The following is a 12,843-nucleotide window of genomic DNA, read 5'->3' on the forward strand; positions in this document are numbered from 1 at the left end:
GACTTGCAACATTACAGCTTACGCTCTATGTTTTGGAAAACCCATCTGCAACAGTATCTGTAACGGGGATAAATGCTGTTTGGATATTTTGGTTGGTGTTGGATTTTTCCTTGGAGGCAAAGTCGCCATATTAATACATATACACTATTAGTCAATTCAGAAATTCAAACTAGAATAACGTATTATATGTAATGGTATATAAATCACATACAAGATAAATATTTACAATGTATAATTATATAACTATATTGAAAAATTATGTATAAGTATGAACGTAAATTGATTTTATTTGTAGTATCCGGTACCGGTTAGCAATGGCGGGTGTGCTATTTGAAGATATATTTAATGTTAAGGATATTGATCCAGAAGGGAAGAAATTTGACAGAGGTATGCGAATATTAATTTATCATTAATATAATACCACATATTATGTTATATATAAAAATAAGAATTGCTTATTCTTGTTTCTGAGTGACTAGATGTGAACATAACCTCTTCCAGTCTCATGGTTAGTCGAAGCAGACAGTATCGTCATCTTAAAGACTCGGCTTTTATAAATTGTTTTGAAGTTTAAATTTCAATATGATGTTTATTTTATGATATGCACCATTGATTATTAAGTTGTAGCGTTATTTTTACGTTTAACTTATTTATAAATACCTTACCGGTACTAAGGATGGATGTCGTAAAGATGTCATGTGCTTTATGAAACACGAGGAGTAGAAATGTGTTCTTAGATTTGAGCTATGTAACAGTAATGATATCTGTAGCAATTTTAGGTCAAGAGAAAGGAAATCTCGGCATGCCGAAATCTCCTTCATAGAGAAATTTTAATCTCAATTCGCTACTTAGAATTATTCTGTATTACAGTGTGTAGGCCTAATTCTCTTACAGGATGTAGAAGCTGTCGTTGTTTGATATTAATTTACTCGAAGATCAATGTTGTCAGTTTTAATCTTACCTAAGATTATTGGAACTTTACAAGTTACAGTATAGTTTGATTAGAGTAGACTACAGGTATTATTACTGTCATAGAGTGTAGGTTTAACATTATTTTAATGCATATAACTTATGTAAGCCTATACTTGTATGTCGTAGAACAAATTCTCAAACTGAATATTATCTGACATCCAATCCATAATACAAAGAATTTCACATTTTTCATGACATTCATGTGAATTATCCAGCCCTATGATATGATTTTCCATGTTTTGGCTTAATATTATCAACTGTTGTAGGTTGTAGGACTTCCGCCGACTTCTGACTCCTGTTGCATTCAAATAATTATAAAATACGATAATTTGGTCCAGGGAGCATCCGTTTTTGGTGCAAAGATAATTCGTTTGGCGTGTTTCTTAATTGAAATTAACCAAGTGGGTCGGTGTCTATTCCAAAATCGGCGGAAGTCCCTCAACGTTCGTTTAACCCAATTTTTATTCCAAACGTTTAGCAATTTCGATGTTACAATGTAAATTGGAGACTATGTATGAGATCTTAAATGATACCGTATTGATTAAAAATTTCGGAATTTGTGGATTGAAATTGAAGCAGCTTTAGAGTTTTTAATGTTTTATTTTATTTTTTTGATTTAAGTTGTGCAGCTGTTAACTGGTTTACATAACTGTTTCGCAGTAAATATTAATCAGTAGAATTTTGAAGGAAAATTTAACACATTATCTAGTTTTGAGGCATATTTATGAGAAAGAAACTCCGCATACGAAAATTCAGAATAATAAATCGTATCTAATAAGAGACTTTGAATTGTAGTCCAATCAGCCACTGTATCACTGATTAGATATATTAACTGCGTAATTCCTGAAGTTTTGTTAAACCGGTTGTATCGTATTGTATTTATTTACATTCCATGGTATTCGTACATCGCTTCACAGCTTAAAATATGGAACATGTCAAACGAAAAAAAAAAAAACTTAATAGTACTATAAAGTCTTAATAATGAATGGTTATTTATGAAAGGGCCTAAGTCGCTAATTTTGTGAAAATGAGTTTGTAATGTAATACTGCTCTTTGGGTGTAAATACATAGATTTAAATATGAAGAGGAGTAAGTTTCACACTCTAATACTTAGTAGAATTTATGATACAATTTTTATTCCAGCCTTAATTTCAAAATTTCGGCCTGTAAGCAGTTTTTCTTAAATTGCTAACAATTTAGTATTTAAGACTTAGCCCCTTTCATAAATAACCCATTCAATTATAGTCGCAGTCTAATTGAAATACTGTAGGCCTATTTACAGAAGAGTTTTACAATATATAGTCTACCAGTACAACACAAAGTTTTAGTATCAATACTTAATGCAAGACAGAAATATTCATGAAGCGTTGTTGAATGTCATAAACCAACCTAGGTACAGAATAGAAGGCGTGAGAAATTAGGTGCTTCTTTAATTTGGTCTTCAATAATGTTATGTTTTGAGTTTCATTTTTTATATCCATAGGGAGGCTATTAAAAATTTTTTACTGTCATATAATGAACTTCTTTTTAATACAATGTAAAGCGCCCAATGGGCATGATAAACACTAGTAGGTAAAGCGTTCTGGGTGAACCCCACACTAGTCCATTATTCTCCTTTTTGATAGCATGATAGACTTGCCGATGGAGTATGAAAATAATTTTTTGAGGTTTATTTATGCTATGAACTGTTGAATTAATTACAAAGTTTTCACGATTACATACGAGGAAGTTTATTAATTAAAAACAACATACTGACAAGCCATGGGCATTATTTGTAGTTTTTTTAAATGGTCTTACACGATTCCCTAGATTTGACACCTACTATTCTAAGTATTCTTTTTTATAGTAGGAATATACTGTTACTATCTGTGGAATTTTCCCAGAATATTATTTCAAAACTCATTACCAAGTGAAAGTATGCAAAGTATATTGTTTTTAAGGTATTGGTATTTACTATGTCTTGCATAGATCTAATAGCAAAACATGCTGAATTTAGTTTGGGGTTAATTTCTTTAATATGATTTTTCCAATTTAACACATTTGTAAGCCAAGAAATTTGGTTGTTGTTTCTATTAGTGACTGTCGGCCTCGGCAGCGCAGTTGGAATAGCGCTGGCCTTCTGTGCTCGAGGTGTGGGTTCGATCCCGGCCCAGGTCGATGGCATTTAAGTGTGCTTAAATGCGACAGGCTCATGTCAGTAGATTTACTGGCATGTAAAAGAACTTCTGCGACACAAAATTCTGACACACTGGTAATGCTGATATAACCTCGACAGTTGCGAGCAACCTAGTAATTTTTCTACTTATTTATTTCAGATTACAAGACTTCACATGTTACAAGCATTACGTCTTCTTTCTTTATGCATAAGCTGTATATCCACTTCACCATCAATTTTGTATCGGGTCATGGAACTGATATTTTGTAAATGCAGTCTTCATGCTGCACCTGTCATATAATTTTATAATTACATGAATTTGTTTTTAAGACCACACGTCCTTAGACGCTGTTATATGCTATCTATCTCTACACAGTTCTATTTTACATAGATCAGCATGATTAATCATATTTTTAACAATTTTTTTCTTTTATATATAGATTTTGTGGCTAATGTTTAACATTTAACCCATTCTACTTGTGATTTCATATGTACCATAGTATTTTATTATATATTCAGATCTACTTCACATTTGTGACCTATGTCTTCAGTGTTTGTTTATAACATGAGTTGTTTGTAGTTTTATTAATGATCTGATGATGGTTCAATGGAACCGAAAACGTTCATCTATTATGTAAAAAACAGCAAATTTGTATTTATCACATTTGTGATTTAATAAGTTTGATGATCTTAACAATAAAAAAATTATAATGATCAACTTACAGTAGACTATGATCGGAAATTGTGCATGATAATAAAAGTTATCCACTGTATAATAATAATCCGTGGTGCTACAGCCCGTGAAGGGCCCAGACCGACCAGCCGGCTGCTGGCCTCACGCCCACATGCCGAAGCAGAGGTGGACGATCATCTAACCAGAATGGAGGTATCTTGTGGTTAGAACGATAATCCCCCCAGCCGTTATAGCTGGTATTCGCAACCGGATTTCGCTACCTATCGTAGCTCCTCAAGTGTATGACGATGCTGGATGGGCACCGGTCCCATACACTGGCCGAAATTTCATGAGAAAATTTCTTCTCCCACGGGGACTCGAACCAGCGCGCATTCCGTAACGCAAGTCCCAGACAAGATGCCTTAGACCGCGACGCCATGGCGCGGGACAAAAGTAATCCACTGACATTTTTAAAATCCAGTTTGGTAGTAAAGTAACATTATGGAAACAAATATAGTCTTTGACAAACATAATATAGTATATGAGATACTGTATTTTAGGCTACATGGTACTTCTATAAATTCCCTCACTTTCCAGTTGAATTGATAGTGCACCATAATTCTTAAAATTCAACATTTGAAAGTTAAAACAAAATTTAGTATCTCGTTTAGACTAACCATTGTTCGAGTTGAAGGTTAGGAGGAGACATGGAATTTTCATCCTCCTGATTTTTTCTTCAGTTCTGCATCCCGTAGTACCACGAAATCATAATACCGTCTCAGTATTAAAAGGACCGTTATTACACAATAATAATAATAATAATAATAATAATAATAATAATAATAATTTTAGTAGATTATTTTACGACGCTGAATCAACATCTCAGGTTATTTAGCGTCTGAATGAGATGAAGGTGATAATGCTGGTGAAATGAGCCCCGGGTCCAGCACCGATAATTACCTAGCATTTGCTCATATTGCGTTGAGGGAAAACCTTGGAACAACCAGGTAACTTGCCCCGACCGGGATTCGAACCCGGGCCACCTGATTTCGCGGCCAGACATGCTAACCGTTACTCCATAGGTGTGGACAATAATAATAATAATAATAATAATAATAATAATAATAATAATAATAATAATAATAATCCGATATGTTAACAAGAAGGGCTCCCCCCCTTACATTTTCGTCAGTTCGAATACTGCATTTAACTAAAACAATTTAAATAAGAACGACCAGGAACTGAATTTTGTTTATTTCGCGTAATTCGTCGTAAATTTTGTGTCATTTAGTAAAATGCAATGTCATCCACTTGTTTGGGAGCGCTGCAGGCTGGAATGCGTGCTATGCAGACAAGCTGTCTTTCATCTCTACTGAATTTATATCGCATCGAGTAGTCTAATGACAGATAACCTTTAAAATCATATCGCTGCATGTGTGCATGTGCTGTCGAATTCTAGCTAAGAGATTTGCTGAAGGACGAGAAATTTTAACTTTTTTTAAATATACATTTTTTTTAAAGTTAATCAGATCATACACTGACGTTAAGAACGTGATGAAATTTCGAGAAATTCTCGGGTTGTCTGGTGATCAGTACAGGTTATTTTGAGATTTAACTCATGTACAGTAAGTGGAACCACGCTTCGTCATTGGAATTCACAAAGTGTGGATCTCAAACGTCCCTATTTAGAGAATGAATAAGCGCATTACAATAAGTTATTCTCCTCCTAAGGTTTCTAGGTCCTAAAACTTACACTTCCATAATCTTGTTTTGACAAAGTTTTAGTATACATATAGCTAATTTAGTAGCGGTTTGTGTTCGTATAGGTCTATAGGATATCCCTACTTGTTGAGATAGCTTTGAGAGAGATTTTTGTGGTGATTGTTATAATTGAGCACTTATTATATTATCAAGTGTTACATCTTATCGTCTTGATTACACTTTTTGTCGAATACCTCTTCCTCGAATTTTGAATTTGTGCACTATTAACTTATATTATGTTCCTCTGTTCCTGCATGAACTCCAGGAAAGCATCTCCGACATTGTTCTTGGCACTGAGCGCTGATTCTTTTCTTTCTTTCTTTCTTTCTTTCTTTTTTTTTTCCTAATTACAACAGATCAGGGTTCTTAGTAAAACTCGGACAGTAAGCAACGATCCAACAGCATACACAATATAATTGCCTTGGTGAATTAACACCCAACCGCTGGCAAAGCGGACCTTATTGGACCTTTTAGAGATAAGGACGTTACCATCATCTGAACTTTATTTCAGTATGGACGAATTGAAATTGGACATTGTCTGTGATAATCATTATTAGACAAATTCACGCTACAGGAGCGCGAGCATTTTCCATGTTAAAGTTGTACAGTACAACCAATAAAAACAAAATTAAGTAAAATAATTCACATGATATAAGGAAGAGACTAGTGAAGTGCTTTGTGTCGAGTGTAGCATTGTATGGGGCAGAAAAATGGACATTACGACGAAGTGAAGAGAAGCGAATAGAAGCATTTGAAACGTGGATATGGAGAAGAATGGAGCTTGTGAAATGGACAGACAGAGTAAGAAACGAAGCTGTGTTGAAAAGAGTGGATGAAGAAATAATGACACTGAAACTGATCAGAATGACGAAAAGGAATTGGCTGGGTCACTGGTTGAGAAGAAACTGCCTATTGAAGGATGCACTGGAAGGAATGGTGAGCGGGAGGAGAGTTCGTGGCAGAAGAAGATATCAGATGATAGACGACATTAAGATATATGGATCATATGAGGAGACAACGAAGAAGGCACAAAATAGAAAAGACTGGAAAATGCTGGGTTTTGCAGTGAAAGACGTGCCCTTGGGCAGAACACTATGAATGAATGATAGGCCTATACTGACTCTCCAGCCATAATCAATTAGCTTAAGTCTATTAAAACATAACTTCGTAAATTAAAGAATTGTTATCGAACCTTCAATTAGTCCTACAGTTCCTATGTGAGCTAGTGAAGATTGTAGAATTAATGCTTCTGAATCAGTTTACCATGTACAAATTAAACTACCCAAAACTGTCACCAATTTTATGACTGAGAGAAATTTTAAACTGTATCATGCGCCTTATTAATATTAATAATCAGGCGTTTTTTTTTTGTTGATTATTCATCACTAGAGAGCGGAATTTTAGGCCCTAAAAAGCGTCATTTTAGGCGCCTAAAATAGGCTCTTAAACTCCTTTATTTAGGCTCTATAAAATAAAAAATAGGTTTTTTGTTAAAGAATGTCACTAATATAAGCTTCAACATTTATTTAATGCAAACTTCTAGGATTAAAAGAAACTTCCACACATTTCACATTTTACAAGGATAGACATGCATACACAAAATGAAGACATTCTGTCTTTAAGTTTGTGTTTTTCATTCACCATTCACATTTCCATAGTTTGCTTCATAGTAGAACATCAGCACCTATTGTGGCTATTGTGTCGCTCATTGCTGTACTAACAAATCATGAGGAAAAAGGAAGAGGTTATCTGTCTTGGAATACTACTACTACTACTACTACTACTACTACTACTACTACTGCTACTGCTGCTGCTGCTGCTGCTGCTTTGTCGGACAGGAGTTCTTTTACATGCCAGTAAGTCTACTGACATGAGCCGGTCGCATTTAAGCACACTTAAATGCCATTGACCTGGGGCGGGATCGAACCCGCAACCTCGAGCACAGAAGGTCAATGCTATACCGACTACGCTACCCAGGCCGACTGAAAGTTGGAATTTTAGGATTGAAAGATTGTAAGAATGAGAAGGGGTGGCCCGGAGGTACTTCTGTATTGTGTCGTTCACTGCTAGGAAGGAGTTGTTATCCATCTTGGAACAGGATATTAAAAACAGTAAACAGTTACGAAAAATGATGCAAAATTAAAAAAAAACAACTTAAAAATAGGCACTAACGTCGAAATAGGCATTTTAGGCACTATAAAACCCCTTTATTTATACCTATATATCCATGAAAAATAAAATATTAAATCTCAAGCTTGTATGCATGAAGGAAAAAAATAGGTTTTTGCCTAAATTCCGCTCTCTATTCATCACAACAGACGACCATAGACCTTAAAACCTCTCTCTCATTACTGTGAATAACCTTGTTGAATCTCGTATTGCTACCAGATATTGCTTACGTCTTGACATAAGGCAATACTGGTACAACTAATTCTTCGACAACACAAAGTAAATGTATTTTATCTGACTCGTATAAGGGGTGCAGGCGATACCACTCCCTGCGCGTCTCTATTTCAGCTACTAAGGTAACTTGCGAGTACAATACTAATTTTTGGACGTACCACGAGGACATGCGCGTCATGACAGTGGACGAGTCAGCACCAAACAACATACGAAGAAAGTGCCGCATTTTGACCAGAATCGATAATGGAAAGAGAAAATGGGAGAACCCTGAGAAAAAAAAAAACATATTCGTATAGCAGCATGTCTGATGGCCGGAGTCGCGCTCGCTTGCAAGCATTGACAGAATCACGCGCTGGCCGTGAGCCATCAAGTCGGCTATAAATCGGTTTTTCCACAGAACACATTATGAAGGCGCCTACATATCAGAGAAAGTAGTTCATGTGTTTTCTTGAGAAACATTACTCATTTAAAAAGAGTGCCGTGTTACATCTATTGACGATGTGGAATTATTGACGTAAAGAAACTACTCCGTGTGAAGTATGAGTTTTACTATTCTCTTTATCAGAAATATGGGCGTTCTTCACAACCTCCATTCGCGAGGAATAAATATTATCAGTAGGATCCTATTTTACGGCGAATAAAAGTTTTAAATTTCGATAGTTAATTTCGGTGTTGTTTCGCTCAAAGGAATATAAATTCGGTATTATTTCACGTTTAAAAAATATAACTTTTTGACTCTCGTCGTGCAAAATATACGTATTACTGTGTAATCATACAAAGACTTGAGGTTTGCATCGACAAGGGAATATTAATGTTCTTTGTATATTTCAACTATACTGTACCGGTACTTATAGTTTTCTATAAACTATAAACTAGTATAAACTATAAATTAATAGGCACCATAGAACATTCAGGCTGTTTTTACTCTATATTTAAAAATAAAGCCATTCGAAATTCAGTTTGAATATTAGATTCTCAATTCTGTATTGAAATAGCGTTTGGATATTAGATTAAAAATTTTATACATAAATATCAATACACTGGAAGGAATGGTGAACGGGAGAAGAGTTCGGGGTAGAAGAAGATATCAGATGATAGACGACATTAAAATATACTAGTGGCTTGTGCAGCAAATGCTGCAAACTAAGTTCATTAGACGTTAAAATAAACATTTTTCAGATTTATTTCAAATGAAGAATACCAGACATTCTGAAAGTTTTTGCTTCCATAATATTGAAAGATACTCTCGCTCTAGCCAATACTGAAGAGAACCACACATATAAATATCTACACCACACCGCCATTAAATATATGAAAAAGACCCAACCCCACGTGATTAATAACTATAAAAATATTTGATTTTTAATAATATTATTATCTTACTTAAGTTTTACAGCTTTCAGTAACATATACTATATAGCCGCCACTCAGTAAAATATAGAAATCAAAATCTAATTTAAGTTATTCTCTACATATACTTATATAATCCCAAAACGTTTCACTTTCATATCATCAATATAGCATTAATATGTATAATTAATGAAAAATAGTCACATCACGGCATTAACTATAATATTTCATTTCTAATAGTAATAATGTCATCAAAGCACCTCAAGTTTTGTAGTTTTTAATATCCAATACACAGCTGTTCCCAGAAAATTACACACCACAGAATCGAACCTGTAAATTATTTTTAGTAAGTTAAGTTTTTAATAACCAATTTAATTTGAGCTCGAAATATGTCAGCATTCTTGCAGATCATGGCCTTCGTGTAATATTGTTTACTGCAGGTTTACTGTAGTGTGTGTTTTGTTTTAATCTGAAATGCAACACGGCCGACTTGATGCTCGCTTCGCTTCTCCTGAATGCATTAGCTAGTTCTCAAAACTGACGACAGATGGATTTTGGAAAATAGGAAAATTATGTAGGAAAATTGACATTTCACTGAAAACCACTATTTTTCCGAAAAACTTTGGGTTCCAAGCTTCAAAATGAGGGACCATTTATTAAAATCCGTTCAGCCGTTTTCCCGTAATTTCCATTACCAGTTCAAATTTTATATATATATATATATATATATATATATATATATGGATCATATGAGGAAACGAAGAGAAAGGCAGAAAATAGGAAAGATTGGAGAAAGCTGGGTTTGCAGTGAAAGAACTGCCGTTGGGCAGAACACTAAATGAATGAATGAATGAATGAATGAATATCAGTACGCGACACATTGCATTTTAATCACTTACAGTTTTTGAGAAGAGACCAATGTAGGCTAATTATTCCAAGAGTCGTCTCTGATTCGCGTGACCAGACAACAGTAATAACAGACTAAGAAAATTCGAGTGCTTAAAACAAAATCGTAAATCCAGCTACCATGCCTGCCAACAGAACAGCGCAGGGAACTTAGTTTCACCAAAACTTATTGTATTAATTTATTCATGCACATATTTATTTGACTTCCAATAAATATATCTTTTGGACACTTTAAACAAATAATTTCAAGGAAAAATTGTTCCGGAGGCGGGTATCGATCCCGGGACCCTTCGCTTAGCGTGCGAACGCTCTTCCGACTGGGCTATCCCAGGAACTATACACGACACCGTCACAATTGTGAAGAGCGTTCGCACGCTAAGCGAAGGGTCCCGGGATCGATACTCGGCCCCGGAACTATTTTTCCTTAAAATTATTCAAACGTGCTTTACAGGGAGCTACTACCTGAAAGCCAGATTTGTATAACTTTAAACAAAATTTCGTAAAAAAAAAAAACTGAAAATTTCGTTACAGATTTCAAGCCATCATTTATTTGCCCTGCCAACATTTCGCATTCCAACAAGTTCATAATTTATTACTGATTTTGGATCATACTACATAATACTCCGTACAGTAATTATAACGGCCCATTTCACCGACCAAGACAAGTCGAAAATGTCGTCAGAGATTTCACATTCAGATGACTATCGTTCGTAATGTACGACATTCTTAAAATCGAGCGTTAAATTTGAAGGTGAGATTTTGGTCCAACTGAGATAGCTGAGTACTGTGCAGTTGTTCATCTCGAATATATCAGAAGAAAATATTAAGCTATTATTTTACCAGCATATTATACAAATTTCGTAAGATCATAGATAATTTTTATCAGTAGGTGTCGTATTTGAAGTGTCGAGAAAATGACGACCTAATTATGCTTTACCAGAAAGGAATGGTGATTATTGTTGCCTGGATAATGACACATCTGCATTACGAAATTGTCTCTCAAAACAAGTCATATTTAAAATTCCGAACAAAATTCAATAAAACTATAATATCATTTAAACATCTATCATTTACTAATTCACAGTAATTTATATTGACTTTTTAAGTCTTTAAGCAACTGGTTCATTTCATATTTGTTTCTGGTATTTTTATCATTATATTTAATTTGTATTTTATGCTTTTTCATTCCGTCCCTTCTGTGTTTTTTGTTTAATTTATTTTCACGGTTGTATCTACCGAAAATACTTACTTTGCTTTTACAAGTTTGTCCTCTTAGAGGTTACCGATATTCCAAATAGCCAATTCTGTGTATCCTGCCTGTATTTTTCGTATCATGAAACCTTTCCATGTAAGTCGTGGTCTTCCTATTTTCAGGGGTCCTGGAGGCGACCAATACATAGCCTTTCTTGGCCATATGTCATTTGGCATTTTTTCAGTATATCCAAACCTTCTCAAGTTCGTCGTCACAGCGAATTCATAAACTTTTTTCTCAACGTACATTATTAATTCTCTCATCTCTACATTTTGAACTCTATCCAGCTCTGATGTTCTCAGGCTTCTACGCAATGCATCAATTTCTCAGCATTCATTCCAATTTTTATTCCCTAGGTAACGGTCCAGTTCTCACAGCCATTAAATAAAAATGCTTTCTAATCACTGTGTTAATATTCTTAGTTTTTTGTACAGATATATGCTCCAGAAAATCCTGTGTAAAGCTCGGATAGCAGTCCTTGTCTGCATTAGGCCTACTTCATTTGAAATTTCAATTTCATATGTTTCATTTTTTCCAATATGGAGGTCAGATACAACTTCTCTGCAGATCTTAGTTAACATCCTTTTCCAGAGTCAGGTCACAGTCTAGTATATACAGTCATGAAGCTCAATACGTAGTAAATATGCATCCGTAGATAGTTGCTAACCACCAGAATCGCTACTATCGCCTCATCACAGACAATGCGAAATAGTACCGGCACAATCTATTGTTCCTTGTACCCTCATAAACTCAAGCTTCGTGACTATATACTAGACAGTGGTCAGGCCTCGACTCTCTCCTCCCATTGTCAAATAGTTTTCTGTAGATTGACCTTAAGTTCTCACTTTCATAGGTTTAACAAAAATAATGTATTAATTTCCAACCAATTTGTTTGATGTGCAGATTATCCTTATACTGACGATCAATCAGAACACACACATTATAAAATATAGAGATACCTAGTTTTCGCAAACCATAGATTCGCGAAATACGGTTTTTCAGTTGATAAAAGCAAGAATCTCATGTTTCAAGACCTTCCAGGTCAAAATATGTAAGGTTAAACTCGCGAAATAAAGTGAAATTTATTCGAAATTAGTATTTTCGAATTTATTTCAAATTAGTGTTTTTCAAGATGTCTCTAAAGAAATTTTAATTTAGAGTGGCCAAAGATTGATATTTTTGTAGCCTACCTACAAAATGTTGTATTTGTTATTCCAACCGTATTTCGAGTGAATTTATTTTAAATACAAGTAGAAATAGCCTGAATGTTTTTAGTGCTAAAAATTAGTTTATTCATACACAGAATGGAATATTGTTACACAAATTTCTCTATACAACAGGTAAGTGCCGGTAGAAAGATGTAAGTATTGT

At 34.6% G+C, this 12,843-nt stretch overlaps 2 protein-coding genes across 6 annotated transcripts in view; one reads left to right on the top strand and one right to left on the bottom strand.

Annotated features, from left to right (window-relative positions):
* Epp (Ecdysteroid phosphate phosphatase) overlaps positions 1-8,205 on the bottom strand; it is a 54,786-nt gene extending 46,581 nt beyond the window's left edge. For 3 of the 5 annotated variants that reach the window (XM_069832943.1, XM_069832942.1, XM_069832941.1), the window contains exon 1: positions 7,961-8,205. In XM_069832943.1, coding sequence (XP_069689044.1) covers positions 7,961-8,190 — 230 coding nt within the window. In that variant the 5' untranslated portion in view covers positions 8,191-8,205. Of the gene's footprint in view, positions 1-22; positions 138-7,960 lie in introns of those variants that run through there. The other 2 variants (XM_069832946.1, XM_069832944.1) reach the window with 1 other exon arrangement.
* Positions 241-12,843, top strand: part of Polr2H (DNA-directed RNA polymerases I, II, and III subunit Rpb8) — a 603,575-nt gene continuing 590,972 nt past the window's right edge. The window contains exon 1 of the mRNA XM_069832956.1: positions 241-387. Coding sequence (XP_069689057.1) covers positions 315-387 — 73 coding nt within the window. The 5' untranslated portion in view covers positions 241-314. The remainder of the gene's footprint in view (positions 388-12,843) is intronic.

The sequence above is a fragment of the Periplaneta americana genome, chromosome 8 (genome assembly GCF_040183065.1).
Source record: "Periplaneta americana isolate PAMFEO1 chromosome 8, P.americana_PAMFEO1_priV1, whole genome shotgun sequence".
In the NCBI taxonomy this organism is placed as follows: Eukaryota; Metazoa; Arthropoda; class Insecta; order Blattodea; family Blattidae; genus Periplaneta; species Periplaneta americana.